This window comes from Paralichthys olivaceus, chromosome 6 (assembly GCF_024713975.1).
Source record: "Paralichthys olivaceus isolate ysfri-2021 chromosome 6, ASM2471397v2, whole genome shotgun sequence".
NCBI lineage: Eukaryota > Metazoa > Chordata > Actinopteri > Pleuronectiformes > Paralichthyidae > Paralichthys > Paralichthys olivaceus.
Window position 1 is genome coordinate 15,830,547 of NC_091098.1, and position 20,310 is coordinate 15,850,856.

Genomic DNA, 20,310 nt, shown 5'->3' on the forward strand with positions numbered 1-20,310 from the left:
AACCCCATAAACACAATTAAAAATACAACTCCCTTGGATGCATCACTGCCGCTGATGTGATCACCGTCTCTTGATATCCTGACAAACAACAGGAGCCCTCTCAGTAAAGGACTATTGATAGTAAACATCTGTCTTCGCTCAGTGTACCAGTGTGGGATACTAATGCCTCACTTTGATTTTATTAATAGAGAGACACAGGGAGAGAGAATCAGGGGAGGGCGATAAACATGATGAGATTCTATCAATTATATGATTGCTTTCATTAACTATCATTAAAGACAGATCAATAACACTGGACTGGAATAAAAATAAGGTCCATACATTATACACTATTTTACAAGGAACAATCAAACAGGCTCATATAGTGAGCCCTGGGAAGGTGTTGCCATGGGAACCCACGGGAGGGTTTGGGTGTGCTTGGGGGGATTTAAAGGAGCCATGAAGGTTTCTATATAGGCTCCTCATCCTTCCACATCAGTGATATTTGATTAACTAATTACATGAGGTAGGGCGACTTCATTGGAAATGAATAAAGGCCCCCGGAAAAATGGAATAACCGTACAATGAATTAATAAAGGTAAAAAAAAAATCTCCAGTGTAATATTCCTGCAGCCACAGGACATCAATTATTCACAAAAACTAGAGAATCCATAAAAGTGGGTCATGACTGAGGCATACCAACGAAACACATTTGAATATTTAAACCCGGGGAAAAAAAATGTGTCCCACATCCACTGAGTTTGCTCTGAACATAAGCAAACTGCAGCGGTGCCTCCGTCAACACACCGGAGAGATAATGGAGCAGCATGCAGAGGCTGCTGCTCCTCGGAGAGCGATCAGGAGGATAAAGCTCAGTGAACCTAAGTGCTCCTGGCAGCGGTTAGGGAGGAGAGAAGAGCCCAGTCTCAGGGTGTGATAAAGGCGAGGGAGTGGAGATGCATGTGACCTAGGTTTGATGTGATAAAAAAATAAAAACCTGTGTGCACCTGAAGCTATAGACAAGACAGAGAGGCATATGTGACAAAATACCACATCACTTACAGTGTGTCTCCTGCATGGGTCAGAACAGACAAAAGGACATGTTCATCATTTGTTACGTACGCAGTGAATCCATGGAGAGTTGGGAATCAGTCATGGGAAGAGAGGAGAGGTGAGGGGAAGGTGAGAAACGTTTTCAAGTGCAAAGACCATAAATTTAACACCTTCCCCTGAACGAGCAGAGAGGCAGGCGGGCCATCTTAAAGGAAGGGTAATGGAGAAAGTGATGAAGAAACGGGTAAAGGTATCTGTGACAAGAGTGAGAATGGAGGGTGTGCCGGCAGAGAGGCAGTGGAAATAAACAAGGCCAGGTAGAGGAAGGGGTGATTTGGGAAAGGGGAGCAAGGGGCTGGGGAAGGCAGGCGTCGGGGTCATAAAAACTAGGAGATGTGTTCTGGCCTCTGGGTCTTCATATCTTTTACATTTCTAATTAAAAGAGATAAAGAGTGAGGGAGCCATCAATCCCACAGTGATTTCCCAGTTAAGGTTTTAGAGGGAGCTGTAAACTAGGCAGCCCGGCATCATTGATTTTATAATTAGCTATCGTCACCCCGGACTTAAGATGGAGGGAGTGTGGTAGAGGGGCAGGAGGAGAGCTTACAAAAAAGTAAAGGGGGGAGCAGGAGACTGCCAGAGGAGTGGGGAGGCACAGGGATGAAGAGGATGAGGGGAGTCAGGCCTGAGGGAGGGTGAGGTGAGGTGGGGGGAGCCAAAGGTGAGCAGAGAGAAAATCCAGAATGAGAACTGTATCTGAAACAGGCAATGAGCCAAAGGGGAATACGGGGCTATATAGCTGCATGAAAAGAAATGGCATAGTTAATTACCAGTGAAATGTCATGTGAGGACCAAAATATTGCTATGATCTTTGGCCAGAAAAAGACACATTAGACCCAATAATGGATACATAAACCATTTTATTATACGAGAACCCAACCAAACCCTGTTACACGACTGATAAGAAAATGCACGGTGGCGTACATGTGGGATCGCCCTCACGTGCAAAACTTCAAATCAAACCATGACCACCAGAGCTTTTATTGCAACGCGAGACAGTGTCCTGACGAGGAGCACTTGTATTGGAGCTCTCGGCGGAACAGCAACAAAAAAAGAACTTCCCTAAGACATAAAGTCAGATTACAAGCACAAATGAACACTATGGAGAATACATGTAGTGTGCTATTTTTCTGGGAAACAATACCAGACTCCTCAAAATACTTTATATGTGGAGAATCAACATGTACTGCAACACCAGGAAGTAAGACAAGGTACAAAGGAGACGTTGGACACATTTACCCGACATAAACAACCCTCTTCCTGCTAAAGCTTTTTATTAAAATGCACTTCTTCCTTCAACCCAACACTCAGATATCACTCTCCTTCATTAGCACCAATATCTTACGACGACATAACTCAACTATTAAATCTTTAAAAGTCTCAAAATAAGTATTTGAAAGCAGAGAATAAAAAATTTGATTAAATATGCGTAAACACAACACACGGTGGTAATGATAAAACCAAAACAACTGAAATATAGTATCCATATATCACCTTTTCATCTAAAAACTCTTCCATAGTAAAAATAGGGTGCAAATGCAGCAGATAGAATCAAGCATCAAAGTGTCTATAGCAAATATCCTCAGCCAAGCATGTAATGTTGTCACACGTTGCACAAACAGTTGTGTGAAAACAGCTATTTTAAACTCAAACCTGAATATAGTTTAATTGCAGCATAACTCAAGTTAATTATAAATAGAAAAATCATGAAAAATGCATACGCTATTGATTAAAAGGTAGTCAGCGATTTTTATTAGGCAGTATATCGTCGCAGGCCTAAGGGGAAAATACCAACACCGTGTCATGAAGTCGGGATCTATAAAGATTTTTCTTTGACTCTTTATTTCATTATTTTAGGTACAATTTAGAACCGCACGACTGTGAAGTAAAGATTTCTGTACAATATATTAAAGTAATAAAGACTGATGCTAAATATCCAAAATGACCAGCGAGCAAATTAACATTTCATTTGAATAATTAGGAAAATGTAAAATCCAGGGTCATTAATTAACAAGTAAAAACTGCGGCTGATCTACAGCGAGAAAGCGTATGAGCGTTAATTTTATAATATGAAGATATGAAGTCGCTGAAGTAGAAAGTTGCATCTATCTCGACTTTAAACACAATCTGTTCCCGGGGCTCTCCACTCCGAACGCCTGTCCGTTTTAGAGCACCCCCGCATCACTAAATCTCCTGAACTGCAACTGCGTGACAATTAACTGCTAATGCGTACAAGAAAGTGCATATCAAATCTTAGTTCTGAGTAAATGGAGGAGAAATATGATGTCATAGACCTACATTACTGCAATATAATTTTAGCATGATGCTGTATCATTACTTTATGCCGCCGTGAATAGTGTTCAAAGCTGCTGCGGAGAATTTAATGCTGGAGGAGAGTTTTGCCATGATTTTCAGCGGAGCCGGGCCTGCACAAAACATAATTACAGTGCCTGTCATGACTCCTAATCACAAATGTCATAAAAACGACATAACATCCATCGTAAAGCTCTCGACATAGCAATGATTCAACAGAAATCATTCTGCTACAGCCTGCAAACTCTCAAACGCCAGAGCCCGCGCCTAAAAGCCCGTCGTTTCAAACTACGCAACAGTCTTATGTCAGTCATAAACACGGTGTTGACCCGCCACCACATGCATTATGTCATTCCTAACAACAAAACAGTAAGGGCGATAACACAACAGCCAAGCAGGGGGAAAAAAACTGGGTTCACGGCAGATACGATGTAAATTGCATATTAATATTTTGTCTGTGTGGTGAGCGAGCTGTATATGTGCTTGTAAATGGGAGTAATGTGGACGTTATGTGGAACCACGCTCACTCCCCTCTGCTGCTTGGGTCACTCGTCGTGGCTATGGCCGGACTGTCCACTGGTTACCATAGCGAGGTGTCGGCCAGATCACTGGAGGGAGACACAAAGCAGGGTGTGAGAAAAACTTGAAAGAAACACACATTCTGGTTGAAAGAGGAGGTTAGACTGAAGGAGTGAGTGAGTGGGAGCGCAAGGGCTTTAATGACGCTGAAAATTGGCCCGTGACTGCAGTACACCCCTCAGGTAAATCATTGCTACAGCTTGCTGTCAACTTATCTGTCCCCTTGTCCTCCCATCGCCCCTCCCACGCCCTGGCTCTGTTTCAGACTGTCTCCCCCACCTCACCCTGACTCAACTTCTTTTATGACCACATATTCAAAACTTCCATCTTCCGGCCATACTCGCCCTGTCACCGTAAATAATTGGTCGCATGGGTCTGTGTGCATTAGCGAGCTTTGAATTCATGGTGTACACCTTGTCTGTGTGAGGAACTAAGCAGATTTACTGATGTACCATGTTTAAGAACAATTCTCAAGTACAAGTACTTCGTTCTTATATTTGGAGATACTTTACGCTTTTACTTTTCTACATTTGCAGGACTGTTATGATACTTTTGATTGGACTGCATTTGTCTGACGGCTGTGTTCACCTATCGCTTTGCAGAGTAAGGCTGTGCACACAAATCAAGTCAGGAGCTCATAAAATATGACGCGCGGTTGGAGAGTAAAACCAGCTTGCATGACAAGTAAAAATTTTCATTTCAATACGCAGTCAGAAAAGTAAATCTCTATTTTTACACATCAAATCTTCAACTGTGATCAATTTGCTGTGATTGTGTCATCGTCGCTCCTTTACTAATGCCTTGCCCCTCGTCGTGGGAAATATCCTATTTTGAGTGTGGGTACGCAGAACGTCCACGTTTCAATTCACATTATAATTAATTAATTATGTAAAAATTCTTAGTTCTGCACAAGTAAAAAAATGTATTAATATCATCACCAGAATATTCTTGAAGCATTAAAGGGTAAAGAAAGTAACCATAGTAACTAATATATCATATTTTAATGCTTGAGATAGTTTAATTCTGGCTCCTCCAGAGACTCAAGATAAATCTGAGCGAAAGTAAGATGATTAATGGAGTAGAACAGAAGAAATATAAATGTAATGGAGTACAAGTATTAAGTAGCATAAAATATTTAATACCTTAAGTACCTCGAAATTGTTCACAAGTACTGTTCTTGAGTAAATGTACTTTGTTACTTTTTACCACTCACTCTTCAAAATTACGTCTTTCACAAACATTATAGAACAATTCACTGCAAACTTTAATGCAGGACATCTTTCGAGTATTATTCCTTTAATAACTGAGCGTTATGGATAAGATTACTATTCTCTCTACCTGTATGTGTGTATATGTAAGTGTGTATATTATATATATGGTTGTGTGGGACGTTGTACCTGAGGACGGTGTCGGAGTGCTCAGGCAGAAGAAGTGCCGTTTCCTCTCCAGAGCTGTGTGTGCCACACTGAAGTGGATCGGATTCCTCCTCCTAAACACACACACACACACACACACACACACACACACACAGACACACACACACGCACTTTAACACTTATCTATCCAGCAGCTATTAAAATTACAGTCTAATAACTTGCAGGCTAGCGGCCTAATTGCAATTCTGATAATGTCGATATCAAATGATCCATTGCCCGTGTTTAACTGGTGTGCATCAGCATGAAGAAGACATAGCTCATTTTCAGTAGCACATATAATTACGCCGCGGTGGCGCTGAGCTGCTCAGATAGTGTGTCTCACCGAATCCGAGCTGTGCGTCAGAGTGTCAGCATTGGCCTGGTGTGGTGAGGAGAGAGGAGCCGGCTGGTTGATGACCACCGCGCTCCTCTCCATCTCCCGAGGGGAGGGAGGAGGGGTGGCGAGGAGCAAGGAGTCGGGCTGGCCCTGCTCACACAGGCTGTAGTGTCCAAGAGGTCTCGGTGGACGGAGGGGCTGCAGGGCCTCTGGGTTTTCGTCCTCGGAGTCAGATAACACACTGTCGGGCCGCCCTGCCGGACAGACACATTGGCAAAGAAAGAAAGCGATCATTCTTTTTTTCTCAAAGCCCCTATCGCCCATGACACAGGTCGTTCTTAACAATATTTAGCGCTGCTGTTGACTAATAGTTAACACTTTTATTGTCCACATCTGCAGAGCATGCAGCAGATTAATGTGTGGCTCCATTCACCTGTAGAGGCGATCAGGGCAGCGCTCCACTTGGCACCGGACACTGTTCCCATCCTCTGCTCCAGCTGACAGATGTACTCCATCAACTCCTGCATTGTAAAACACAGCCGTCACATCTCATCGTGGCTGCAGCCGCAACCCGCACCCTCAGTACCCTCATGCTGTCTGACTGCTTCAAGCCAAATCCGCAGCAAATACAAAAACAATACATTTGTTATTGCATCAACGTTATTATCACTGAAGAGGGAACATTTAAACAATTGTTTGATTTATATTGTGCCACAGATTGGCTGCTTGTGCTCCCATATGGATCTTACGACTGAGCTGGACGCTGATTTTAAAAACATTGACTATCTACTCTGTCAGTTTTGGGCAAATGTGATGGTGGTTAAGCCAAAAACAAAAACAAAAAAAATAAATCTGCAGGCACTTTAACAGCGGCAGCACTGACTGCCCTGAAATCCACTGATTTATATTGCACTATAAACTATTTATATTGCGCAATAACAACTAAGAAGACAACAACAGAAAGACAATTCCTAACACCTGGCATATTCATAACACTTGTATACTTGTGTATATGTTACACCAATAAGCTTCCGGACATGAATGCATCGTTAATACAAAGCTATTAGCTGCACCCGAGCTTGATGGTGGAGGAAATTGTAGCTAAATTTAAACCTCTCAGATAATGAATGAAGTACTGTTGTTGGGAGCTGATAAGGATAAAACACTTGCAATTTATTTGTTAATCCATACAAGCTATTCAACAGCCTTAAAACCTTATTTGCTGATACTGAACAAGGCACAAAGTCAGAAGTATTTAAAAATGAATATACCGACTCTCAAAACATTATACTTTTGCCACGTTTTGGACAAACTTCCTCTCAGCAGAGATTGAAGTTGTTCCCTGTGAATGAAACATTGCTTTCAGACATGCACTGAACTCCAAATGTTCTCTGGTTGTATGCGGGAATGCAAATGTCACTTGCTCCAGACATTCTCCAGAGTTTCACCAGCCAGTTCCCTCGTAACAACTGGAGGATATTATCCTGAGAATTCACAGCAAGTGTGGGTGCGTTGATGACTAAAGTAATACAAAGTAATATAAATATCTCAGGATGAAAAAGAGGTACCATACACATAGAAGACACAGATTAAGATGTCAACTTGGAAAGAAAACTAGGTTCTAAAGCTTTTGACGATAGGGGTCGATGTGGAGCCACCCCAAATCTCTGGAGTTTTTTGTTGTTGTTGTGAATGCGTCCGACCCTGACAAACTCCTGCTGCGTTCTTCATATGTGAAAGGTCTGGATACTTTCAGGACCCAATTATCTGGACATGTTCTTTTTTGAAAAACGGTCAAAAGAGCATTTCTGACCTGCTTCTCTCCAAGCAGCTGCTCCTTCTCTTTTTGGGAGACCCTCAGGCTGGCCTTTAGCTCCTGGAGCTCCCTGCGGGTTTCACTCAGCTGAACCTGCAGACCAGGAGTCATAATACAGCAGGATACAGTATCAACAGATGACTCTAACCAATACATCGGGACTGGACTGCTCGTATTATGACTCCATTTACACAAAAGCATCCGTCACATGGATGTGAAGCTTGTGCAGTTTTTCTCACCCGGTTGCAATCCTTTTCTCTTCCGAGCTCCACCTCCAGCTTCACTCTCTCCATCCTCTCCTCCTGCAGCGTCTCCTCCATCCTTTGCAACTCTGAATTGAATTTCTCCAGCTGCTCGTGATCCTTCTGTCAGTGTGACCAACACACACACACACACACACACACACACACACACACACACACACACACACATATTCTCCTCAGGCAGTGAGGTCACTGGACCATGTGTAAGAACCATGTAGACTTGACTTCATAGTTTAATGACTACATTAAGATAATGTGCGATGTGCACCACCTGCGAGAACATTTGCTGTTTTGCAACATAATGAGTTTTAACAACATTTAACAGCTCATCTATTTGGACACTAACGGGACATATGGCAAAATATATTCCAAACTTTATATCTACCACTGAACAAATAGATGAAATGTTCTGAACCCTCCATGTTCTGCAGTGATGCAGTACCTCAGCTGTGCGCAGCAGACTCTGCCTCTCCTGAGCCCAGTGGGCTCTTCCCTCTCTTAACGCAAGACTGGAATCTGCCAGCTGAAGGGTGAGTTGTGCGGCCTGCAGACGAGCCTGATGCACTTCAGTCTGCCCGTGATCCCTGTTGGCTACCATGGCGCTCAGATCGCTCTTCAAGCCCTCTGTGGCGCGCTCACTGGCGTTCAGACGCTCCCGCAGGCTCCGCATCTCCTTCAGTACTGCCTCGTTCGCAGCCTGGCCATAGAAAGACAAGAAAGTGTACGTGTTGACAACATTTGTTGCTATAGGTGATCTGCTACATATCATAATGCCAGTCATAGGATGTAACAAAGTAACATAGTAACATTTTATATGTGTCTATACTTTACTTATAGTAAGTAGATACATTTTAGGTACTTTTCACTTTTACTCCACTACATGTCAGCAAGTACCTGTACCTTCTGCACCTCTACAGTTTTACATTGCATTGAGCTACATGTTCACATTGTTGTTTATATTTTTGAAGTAATCAATAACAAGAGGGGGAATTGATCCAATTAGAGCAGGCAGGTAACGTTAGACCCCGCCTCCTGCAGCAGGTGGTGAAGAAACTGAGACCAAGGAGGACAAGAAGGCCGAGACTCAGGCATGGTGATGTCAGAGAGTTTGCATTAAGGAACAGGCTCCACTCGCGACTTTTAATACTTGTATACCTTACACTTATAATCATGTACTTATTTACTGTTACGTTAAGTGAATTTAGTAATTTTGTCTTTTAATTTGTACTTTTACTTCAATAAAATGTTTTAGTACTTCCTCCAGCACTGTCTAATTCCAGTCCTGAAAATAACTAATACTAAATATGAAATATTTGAACTTTAGCAGTTTTAGGATGAATGTTTTAGGACCATGTTTGCCTCAAATAAATGTTCAAGTGCAAATACTTCTTTACTTTCAAGAAGAGATTCAAACTCAAAAACAACAACTAAAAAACAACAAAATGTCCTTAGTGTATTCATTTCAAACTTCTTTTCAACTCCATCATTCTACCAAATAAACATCTGACCTCTTTCCTGTGTGCAGTGGTGAGTTTCTGTGTGAGAGTGGTGATAGTGTTTTGGAGCTGAAGGACACTGGTGTCTCTCTGGGCCAGTGAGGTCCTCAGACCCTGGAACTCCTTAGACAGACTTCTGAGTTCTCCTTCTGTCTGTTCCAGCTTGGTCTGAAAAAGAGAAGGAGGTTTGAGAAGAAAAGACCAACAAAGACACATTTTTTCCTGTGATATTGCATGTTCTGAATTGTACCTGCAGGCTCTTCCTCTCACTCTCTTCTTCTTTCCTCTGAGCTCCTGACCTCTTTGCTCTTTCCTTCATCCTGCACACAGATATTGGTTACAGACAATCAAAAGTATTCAAGACCACTGCAAAACTAAAAGGTTGAGACGGAAAAAGACAGAGAGAGAAATAGAGAAGAAATTTAATGTCACACCTTTCCACATCAGTCTCTCTTTCCACCGTTCTCTGTGTGAGGATTTTGATGTCCTCCTCCAGCTCTTTGATTCGCTCTTCACTCGACTCCCTCGCATCCAATAAAGCACTTTTCTCCTGGGCAAGTGATTCTCCAAGAGCCTGCTCCTCCTTACAGACCAGACATTTTGATTTTTACGAGGAATTTTTATTTATAAACCAGTCTAATAATGAGCTATTTAATATAATAACTCAGACATTTCCCCAAATTGCTGTGACTTTAAATTTTACAGTGAACCAGGGAGACTATGTTGAAGTGGATACTTGTGTTTTCCAACAGGGTATAAGGACACAGATAAAGAGAACTTATCTTAATCAAACGATCTTGCTTGGCATTTGTTTAGATTTATAAATCACCTTCTGCTTCCTCTCCGTCTCCTTGATCTGCTCTCGACTCTGCCTCAGTTCTCTCTGCAACCTGGAAATTTCCCTTTCCAGCTCAGCGCATCGTCTGTCCCAGTTCTCCCTTGTCCTCCTGTGCTCGTCCTTTTCTTTTTCCAGTTGCCTGTTTGCTGCCTCCTGCACCTGCAGCAGCTCGGCCCGCTCTCGCAGACATTCCTGCAGCCGACTCTGATAAGAGATGGGAGGAAGCAGCCGGCAAAAGGGAATCGTCATTGTGCTTTAATCTTTGTGGGTAAACAGTAAACAAAAGTATTGATTTCCCAGTATACAGAGTGCGCTTTATCAGTGCTCATTAATTATACAAAACAGGAAACACACTCTCCAGTATCTCTACCTTATCCAGTGAATCTTTCTCTGTATTTATGCTCACCTGCAGCAGTTCGGCCCTAGGTATAACCAGCAGCATGCCTGTGCCTCCTTCCTCTTCATGGGGCTCCTCTTCAAGGGTCACCAGATCTTCAAGTGGCTTGGGTGCAGAGAATGTAAATTTGGAGCTGCGGGAGCACACCTCGCCCTTAGCATCAATGTATACAAACTCATACTCTTGAGAGTTGGGCTTGGGAAGGTATGAGGCTAAAAAAAGTAAAAAACAAGATGAGAGTTACTTTAAAAGTCGGTTTACAGACAATGTTTCAGAGAAGCCCTGAATTACTTATAACCAACTTTCCATTATTTGGAAGTTAATGGCCATTTAAGTGTTTTTCAATCACCTGTAAATTATACTATAAATCTTAATTAATACAGACAGTATTTTGCTATTAACACAATATGAGAAAATAAAACAATTATTTTGCATTTTAAAGCTGTGTTATTGCCATAAATAAGCTAAATGAACTTCAGAGGTGGGGAATAATGAAGTACAAATACTTAGTTACATTACTCAAGTAGATTTTTCAGGTATCTGTACTTTAGTGTGAGTATTTATTTTTTCACAAATGTTTACTTTTACTCCCTACATTTTAACACAAATATTTGTACTTTCGACTCCTTACATTTTCAAAACAAGCTTGTTAGGTTTTATTGCATTTCTCGGCATGTCTCCTTGATGAGGAGAACCAACATGGAGGAAAGTAAAGAATTGGCCATTTAGCAACACTTAGCTGAAACATGATGGTACACAACTGCCCCCCCCCCCCCCACCCCCTCATTTTTTGAGATTTGAGATTATGTAAATTACGATTTGTCGCTATGAAAATAAATTGTTGCAATACAGCCTCCGGCCACCGGGGGCAGCACTGACGTTCTTCAGCGCAGGTGTGCGGTTCAGAAAATTACGCGCCATCTTTGATTTTTAAACAGTCCTGAGACACGAGCTCGAGTCGAATATTAATGACTTCACGTCGGACCGGAACACACGTCGCTCATCATAATTCATCCCTCAGGAGTCCGTCCTGCTCCGGGTAAGTTCCTGTCACCACTGTTGTTCGTTAAAGTACTTAACAAGCAAAGTATCTGAACGTGAAATCTGAACTCGGTCACTGACAAACTTTTGGGTTTTTGTTGTTAAAAGTTTGTCGACGTGTTTTGTCTGCGGCGCTTCAAGTAATGCTCGCGTTTGTTATTTATCCTGCTGGAGTTTAAGAGTGGTTTGTCTGCACCGGTTTTCTCTTTGTTCTGTGTTTTGCATAATTTAGCATAAAGATTAGCTAAACCAGGTGTTAACTGCTGATGTTAACTTCCGCCTGAGTGAAATACAGAAAACCACAACTTCCGCTGTCTCCAAATTAGTTCACTCGCATGTTGCACTTTGATTGAGACTATAGATGTTTTAATATTACATTCAACTGAGAATGACCTGAGAATGGTTCAGTGAACTCACCATGGTGGCTGTTCACGTACCTGTGCGTTCAAGTGGTGTCAGAATAATGAGTTTCCAACAACGAACGCCTTCTCAAGTCGGAACAAACGCATGAAAACATAAAATAAAGTATTCAAGTGGAGGACTGAAATGCAGTATGATTATATAAGCAAAGCAGCAAATTTGTTAAATGTTAAATTTTCCTAATCCCTATTTTTAAAATTTATTTGAACGAGATAATACTATATAAAAATATATTAAATCTTAAAAACACCATCTCTCTCCGAGTAGCTGTGCACTTGAATTGGGGATTGACTTGTGTGTGTGTGTGTATATATAATATATATTTTTACTTGATGTTGATCTTGTTTTTGTGTGTGTGTATTGTATTATACTCTGGATCTTATTGTGACCATCTCTAAGTCTTGCTGATATTGTTTTGTGTATTATTTTGTTGTTTGTAATATATTTTAAGTTTTATTTTTTTTTAAACTGAATGCAACAATAAATCAGAACGATGAAAATGCACAGGAATTGCTGACGTCATCACTAATTAACACAATTAACAATCATATAGTAGATGTTAATGTGAACTTGTCAACTTGTTTACTGTTTTTGCTACTTTTTTGCTTATACCTTTATAGTTATACTTCTTTTAATATTTTTCTTATATTTTCTTATATTAAGACTTTTGAGTTTTTTATTCAGTGTTTACTACTTTTTACTTAAATCTGTATTGCTGGGGAGACCGAGAGTATGAGCAATTTCAATTCCTCAATATGTCTGTGTATGTATTGCAGAAATTGAGAATAAAGCTGACTTTGACTTGACTCAAATGTTAGACTTTTACTGGCAAACTGTAAACCTCTCAAGCACCAAACACCTTATTTGTTTGCCAATATAGACTTTAACATTAAAAGCTACTATTTAGAGCTGATTGTTAAATTATATTTATTTGTTGGTAAGGGATTCAGGGAGGTGAACCCCCTCTGTGCCAAGATTTTGCTGCAACTTTCTGAAATGGTCTGGTTTGAGGTAACGTTCATGTGAATTTATAATTAAGGAGCCTTTACTGAGTAGTTTGGAGCTGTTGAAGCGTGATATTTTATTGTAAGGGAAGGATGTCTGAGGTGACTTTTTGTCCTGTACCCGCAAGAGTGATTCTGAAAGATCTCAACTAGTTTAAAAGCCGATCTTGTTCCAATAGGCATCTTACACAAGTGTAATGTGGAAACTTTAATACTGCATCGAGAGGTTTTGGAAACATACAGAAATTTGAAGTGGCATATTCATATATTCTAGATTTTTCTTTTAAGGAGGCAGGGATGTCATTTTAAGAATTTCTAACCAGGTAATTGAATTAAAAAATAATTAATCAAAGCATTGTTTTTTCATATTTCTAAACAAGTTAATTAATTTCTTGAGTAGTTTGGTTGTTAATACAACCTAACCACTGACATGCAGTTTATTTACTGGTTTCCATATTTGTCCGTATCGCCACATTCTTGATTCTCTATTTAATCTTTAGCCCCCTTTAACAAAAAATGCAGGGACTCATGTAATACCTGCAAGTGCTCACTCTGACCAGAGAGCAGCTAGCCACAGTCCATGACTTTACCCAGCCCATAAAGTAAAGTAATCTAATATTATCCTTATCACACAGGCCATAGCTTCATGTGTAGGATGATTTAGTTTGAGTTTCTCTTTCACAACACGTGCAGTAAAGGGGTGAGATGGAAAACAGACAGGAAGAATGACATACAGCAAAGTTTATGAGCTGTATTGTAACATACAGCCTCAGCGATAGGTCACAGTGCAGGCAACCATCTTTTTAATTCACTGCATCGCTAGTGATAAGGGACCATCAGTGTTTTTTTTAGACTTTCTTTCCACTGCTATTCTTCCAATGAAGAATGACATTGACAGTATGCTTAGGTTAGTGATAAATCACTTTACCAGGGGTCAGTGCCACACCTGCTGCACATGTGCCCCTCACACTGAATCAGGCTTATCAGCTGCCAGTGACAGGCAGGACAGAGTGTGCACTGTATTTGCCAGTGAGTAGTGGTAGCCAGAGCAGAGCCAGAACCATTGTCTTTGTCATCCTCATTACTCAACCTCCTGCTTACTGAAGAAATTTATTCAAACCATGACACTGACTGTGTCTGTGTAAGAAGGAGCCAAGAGGGATATTTGTCTTGTGCACAGGATATTTTTTCCCCTTTGACATCAGTGTAAATGCTCTTTAAACACAGACATAACAGTGTTTTTACCATGGTCACTAGCCCTTTGCACAACAGAGCAATTCAATTTACAGAAACATCAATCTCCGGCTGAAGCGTTTATGTGCAGATCTAAGCACTGTACTGTATAGATTCTGGCTAACTATGGGAAATAAAATACTGTTAGAAAATAAGGGCAGGAGTACCCTGGAAATGCACACAGCAGTTGACATCTGTGCCCTCTTGATAGTCAGCCGGGGCTAGTGCCCACACAAATGTGTGGTAGTCCTTCAGTGATGACCATCCCACCTGTGGAGGAAAACATGCCCACACTGTTATTTTGCATTTGGATATATATTTGTACTTACTCTTTATTTACTTTATTTGACAGTCATCAGGTTAACGATACCTTGAAGAGCCCTATCCAGTCATTGCTGGCCCAGTTGTGCCAAGAGCTCAGTGTGTAGTGGCAATCGACTCTGCTCTGAGGAAAGTAACTGCAGCCCACGTTCCTAAACTCCACTTGCCAATCCTTCTCCATGGTAACAAAAAACAAAGGCAGGCTACTCTGCGCCTACAGAGGAAGAAACACAATGTTCAAACTTTTTTTAGGATGGTTACTACACATTCAAGGTAGAAACTAACAGGCATGGTAAGGTGAGCTAATTTTGCAATAGGCAAGAGGTGACAGCTGGAGCACAAACGAGACAGAGAGCTGGCTGTCTGTGAATATTTATTCAGTGTAAGAAGATATCCTGACAGAGGAACTTGAGGAAAGGACACCGGAGCTAAAACTCAGTGACAACATGGCCTTTGAGCAGAATGACATGTTGAATGTTTGTCACTAGGGCTATTTCTGTCATCTTCAAAAGTATTTACTAATGTACACCGTCACGTGTAACCATGTAGGAAAAGGTGCCGGGGCCCCTGGCACGAAGGGGCTCAGATTCCACTGACAAATATTCTCCTTTAATTATAAGCCCTTCCTGCTTGGAGTTAAACACACCACTTGGAGACGTATAAATTACAGAAAGTATTATTTATTCATGTAGCATTGTGCTGGGTATTGATTCCAGTACATGTCATATGTGCCTAACTAAAGTGGATGCAAACTGTCATTTAGAAATTCAAATTTTTCCCACAGACACATGCAAATGACCCAGAGCAGAAGAAATGTAGATGGGGCTGGACAGTGTGGCCAAAAGTGATATAAATATTGATAATTACCACAATAAATGTCACAATATGCAAAGTTTAAAGTCTGATTTTTGCAGTTGGAGGTTATGGTTTAAAGATGGGCAGAGAACCACAAACACTTGACAAAGATAAAATCTGAGGTACATCATCTCTGTTCTACAATTTTTGCTTCGCAGAACATTTTGCAGATGTCGTTTAAAAACCCTCAGATCAGTGACGCAAATAAACAGCAGCTTTGAGAGGGTTCACAATACTCAGCACGAGGCTTTGAGGCCCAACAGCAGCACATGTCGAGAAACCGATGTCCCGTGCACGTCGATGCAAAAGCGTCTTAAGACAATGTTGCGATCGAACATGTTACAGGTGGAGACGTGAAGCTGGTTGATTGTCACTGTTTATCACCGTTGTTATTGAACGTGCTGCGCGTGCACATCACGGAAGACAAGAATGGCTTTTGTTAACTAAGACATCTGCGCACATCATCTCCGAGCTCTTACCTTTGTTGATGAGCCACTTCTCCCTTCTCTCTCTCTCTCTCCCTCTGTGTGTGAACGGCCTCTCTACCAGCCTCCGGAATCAAACACGGTGAAAACACCAGCGGTACAGTCGCACTGTCCTCTTCGGGCTCAGTTGCTCCACAAACCCGAAACAATAACAAAAAAACCAAAGCAAAACACAAGCATGACAGCCTTGTTTCCACTGTGGCATTGTGGGAGATGTGGTTAACTGCCTCGATGAATTCAGTGTAGAACTGCGGCGCCTTAAACTACAAGTCCCGAAGTTCAGAGCGCAGCAGCGTAAGATCGCATGGACATAACATGACGCTCCTCATCGGCCGCCGTTGTTTTTCTCACCGGATGTGAAGGCACGGAGCGTCACTGGTGTCGGGAGGTGTTGTGGGGACTGACCAGTGGAAATCTGTGTTTGACCAGTGCGATGAGAACAAGTGGAAAAGAGCGATTTGACCCTTGTTTACTTTCTGCCGTGATTTCTGGGTGATTAGTAACATCCCATTAGATTGTAAAGACTCTGTAGTAGAGGCCTGCATCAGACTGCTTTGTTATTGTAAGCCGTTGTTATGTTTCATGCAGTTCAAAGATAACATAGATAAAATTTAGTTATTTTTAGTTTAGTTTTCAGTAATAGTTCCACGATAGGAACATTTTCTAAAGGGGAAATGAAACATCTCTAAAAAGTAATAAATAAGTACATGGAAATGTGAAAACTAGAAAATGTAAAGACTGAAAATGAAATCATTCTGGTTTTATTTAGTATTAGCTTTACCATTACACGCTACCAATGCCAGCTGTGGAAGGATTGGTATAGCTGTCTTTACATGTTAGACATTGATCTAAATATATTGTGCTTTTGTATTTATTTTTATTCTATCTTATGTTCAGTCCCCGTTAATTCAATCAGCTTGCACCAAATTGCACACACTTGTAGATATCAAATCCCTAAATGTGCCTGATTTTTGTTCAATATCCATTAATTTTCCCTTGGGAAATTTTGAAAATGTCAAAAAACGTCCAATCTCACAATGTTAAAGGACACCCCTTCCTGTCACCAAGTTTTATAGAGATAGGTCCAGTAATTTTTGTGTAATCTTGCTTACAAAGGACGGAGGTTAAATATAACTGAGTCAGGGGAGGTCAAAATTGGTATTGCACAGTGAATGATGTTAATATCCTCTTTGTAACCTGCACAAAACTGCTATTATCAGAATTGATCATTCACTTTGCTGTAGAACATAAGTCTTGCAGATGTTTTACATCAGTCCATTTTCCACATTTGTTCGGGACTTCAGGTTTTATTAAAAGGTTTCCCAAAAAATCCAGTGATCCGACTTTTTGCTGTGTGCTCCATTTTGGCCACTGTCTTGAGAGACACCTCAGATCTCCTCTTTAAATATGATGGGGCACAAATGAACCTGCATGATGTTCTGGCGCTGGACAGCAGATGGCAGTATACCATCTTGAAAACCCACTGTTGTGCATGTTTTCCACATCCAGACCATATCCATAAACCTCTAAAACACACAGTGCATGCTCTTTAGCTTCCAGAGACTGGCCCCTGGCCTTGTGAAGTAATCTTACCCTATTTACATAATGCAGGGATGCTAGAATATACAATTTAATTATGGTGCCAAATGAAATCAGAGAGAAAGGAATTGAAATTCCGCAAGACTGATATCCTCTCAACTTTGCATTTTCAAAGTGCATATTACAAGAAATAGTAGAACAGAACTGCAAAGTTAATGACTTGCTGAGTAGGTGACAGTTCCCCTGGAAAATGATACTCTATATGTGGAGTGTAATTTATTCAATTGTTTATTTTTTAGGCCAAAATGCCTAAATTTGAGATTTTAAATAAAATGTATTTTCAAACATTGGCTTTATGATTACACTTGAACTTGATGTGAATAGATTTCAATTTAAATCAGCATAAAAATTAATGATTAAGGAAATGACGGTACACTTGGCACGAAGCAAGTTTATTGCCGACAATCACAAAATGCAAAAACCCAGATAGTAGATGGGAAATTAAAGTTGGTGTTTAAATTAATCTTGTTTCAGAAGCCACAGCTTAAATAATGTTCACCCTGTATTATTCTAGTTATTGATGTGCTCATACTGCCTATAGCCTGCTTATTTATCTTTGCTCATTGATGAGACATTCCAGTCACACAGTATTTTACTCCCCCTCAATTAGTAAGTCCAGTTTGGCTAATTTAGTCTGTTGAAGACACTATAAGGACGCTTCATGTAATTTTATGCCGACGGACAGTCGATGTGTAGACCCTATAAATTGTGTTTAAGTGGATTAATAGTGCTGAGCTTGTGAGCAAAGTGGTGCTGGAAGTAGTGGCTCTCTATGCAGTGGGATAATTAAATAGGTTGTACTGCAATGACTGGCTTTTTCAGTAGAGCCTCTGTTTACATGTGTTTTTAGGCTGGGACATTAGAAATAAAAAAAAAAGTTCAAGGTCTAGATTTAGATTTTGTTGCAATTGTGCTTTGCTTTATTATGTTTTCAATTAATCAGTATAAAAAGCCAAATATGCATGAATATAAAATATTTTTTTGTGAATTAATCATATCTTATTTTCTAATTGTTTCTTATGGGCTTCTTATTCCCTTTTTGCTAATTGGTTGGTATTTTCTGTGGTCCTGCTACTTCATGGCAGACCCCAGGATAGCCTTGACTTTGAAGCGTCACTGTTGTGTGAAGTTAGAAGATGACTGTGCAGGAGGAATGTGAAGCTTCACACTAATAGAGACTAGACTGAAAGTGGATTGTCCATGAAACTGCTTGATCTTGACCTGGCTGCCTGCTGTTATGGCTCCTCTGTCTGTCATAACCCCCCACCCCCTGTGCGCACACACACACATTCACACACACCATCTGACGTTACACTTTTTCCTTTGCGATGTGTAAACTGCATGAATATCAACACTTTTAAGCATTAGGGATGAGAAAACTGTTCTGGCAGAAAAGCCTCGACATGCTGTTTATTTATTGGTTGTGGAACTATTCCACGCCAATGTAATCCCTGTCGTCTGCTGATTTCTAGCAGCCTGGCTTGGAATTCCTCTCAATATAAGAAAATGGTATAGCCCCTGAGTGCTACTGCAGTTTTATTACCTTAGGTGGTCTGTCTGAATATAGCTTACCACATGTCTCATTCAAAGGGAATGGCAGGTATGTGTCACTAGTCATAAATTGCAGCTTGCCTTCAGCAGTAATCAGTTGCCAAGGAAACCTCAAATGGGATTATGACCTTCTGTGTGTATAGACAAGTAAACTGTTAGAGTTGTCAACATCCAAGAGACAAACATTCAAGATTTATGTTGGTAAACAGTTTATTTCCTCATCATACTAAATTAATGCGTCATTTGTCTGGGAGTAGTGTTCTTTGAATACAAGTGAGAGCCATTTTCTTTTCTACCAAGGCGTCATTTAAAGCTGTACAAGCATTTTTGAGTTATATATTGCCCATCAGTGTGAGATGAATTAGGTAATCAGTGACGACTGTGACCATATAGCGATGGAAAGGCATTAGAAGGGTAGAAAACAAAGAAAGAGGGAACGGGAGCAGAGTGCCTGGAAGGAGGGCAGAGTGTTGGGAGGGCGGAGATAGAGAAATGGGCGATGGTAGTATTTAGTATGCACGGCCAAGCTGCCCCATCTGCTTAGCGCAGCAGTCCCTGTCGTATAACTGTCTACAGGCCGTGGGCCACATAAAGAATGTCTCAGATTTGATGTAATTCCGCAAAATTAATGACAGCTTTACTCAGTGTGGGCCGTGAGGGAATGATTAGTGTTTGATCGTCCATCTGATCAGTTCCCTTGGCTGGCTGCAGGGGAGATGCTCCACTATATGCCTGCATGCTGCCTATGGCAAGCACATATGCACAAACGGATACACCTATCCCCCCAATTTTTTTTCTGGGCCCCTATGCACTAATTCTGATTCCTGTTTACCTCGACACGGACAACCAATCTTGTTAAACTCTCCGTGCTCTGGCACTTCACATCAAAATGAACAGCTACTGATGGGAGGGATGCAAGTCCCACTGGTGATGTGCTCGTGTACAGGGCAGTTTTTATATCAGACTGTGCAGTATTTCAAAGGAAAGTGGGCCAACCAACATCCAATTTAGACAACTCAGAGGTCAAGCTATGACCTTTTACAAGATAGGCTTTACTGCTGTTGTGATTGGAATTGGGTATTAGTTTTTAAAAGAGATGGGGAATGGATTGGGAATTTGAGAAGAAATTGATCCACTGAATGGATTGCAGAAACTGGGCAAGTGGAATTCCTCTCCTCCTTTTAATTTAGACCCCCCCTCAGTCGGCCCAACCCCCACCTCTCTCCTCCTCTTGGGCTACTGCGTTTACAAGCGA

General features: G+C 41.1%; 1 protein-coding gene and 1 long non-coding RNA gene across 2 annotated transcripts in view; one reads left to right on the forward strand and one right to left on the reverse strand.

Moving 5' to 3' along the window:
* Positions 1-1,932: 1,932 nt before the first annotated feature.
* Positions 1,933-16,115, reverse strand: calcoco1a (calcium binding and coiled-coil domain 1a). The gene is made up of 15 exons (XM_020096448.2): positions 15,900-16,115; positions 14,615-14,779; positions 14,412-14,514; positions 10,556-10,758; positions 10,141-10,353; positions 9,746-9,894; positions 9,562-9,631; positions 9,324-9,479; positions 8,258-8,512; positions 7,792-7,917; positions 7,550-7,645; positions 6,170-6,257; positions 5,743-5,990; positions 5,382-5,473; positions 1,933-4,013 (listed from the first exon to the last, which is right to left on the reverse strand). Exons 2-15 carry the CDS (start codon positions 14,744-14,746, stop codon positions 3,986-3,988), a joined length of 1,959 nt encoding a protein of 652 aa, XP_019952007.1. The 5' UTR covers positions 14,747-14,779; positions 15,900-16,115; the 3' UTR covers positions 1,933-3,985.
* The window catches only part of LOC138410534 (uncharacterized), a 52,006-nt gene continuing 43,035 nt past the window's right edge, over positions 11,340-20,310 (forward strand). Inside the window, exon 1 of the long non-coding RNA XR_011243244.1 lies at positions 11,340-11,585. This is a non-coding gene — a long non-coding RNA (uncharacterized lncRNA). The remainder of the gene's footprint in view (positions 11,586-20,310) is intronic.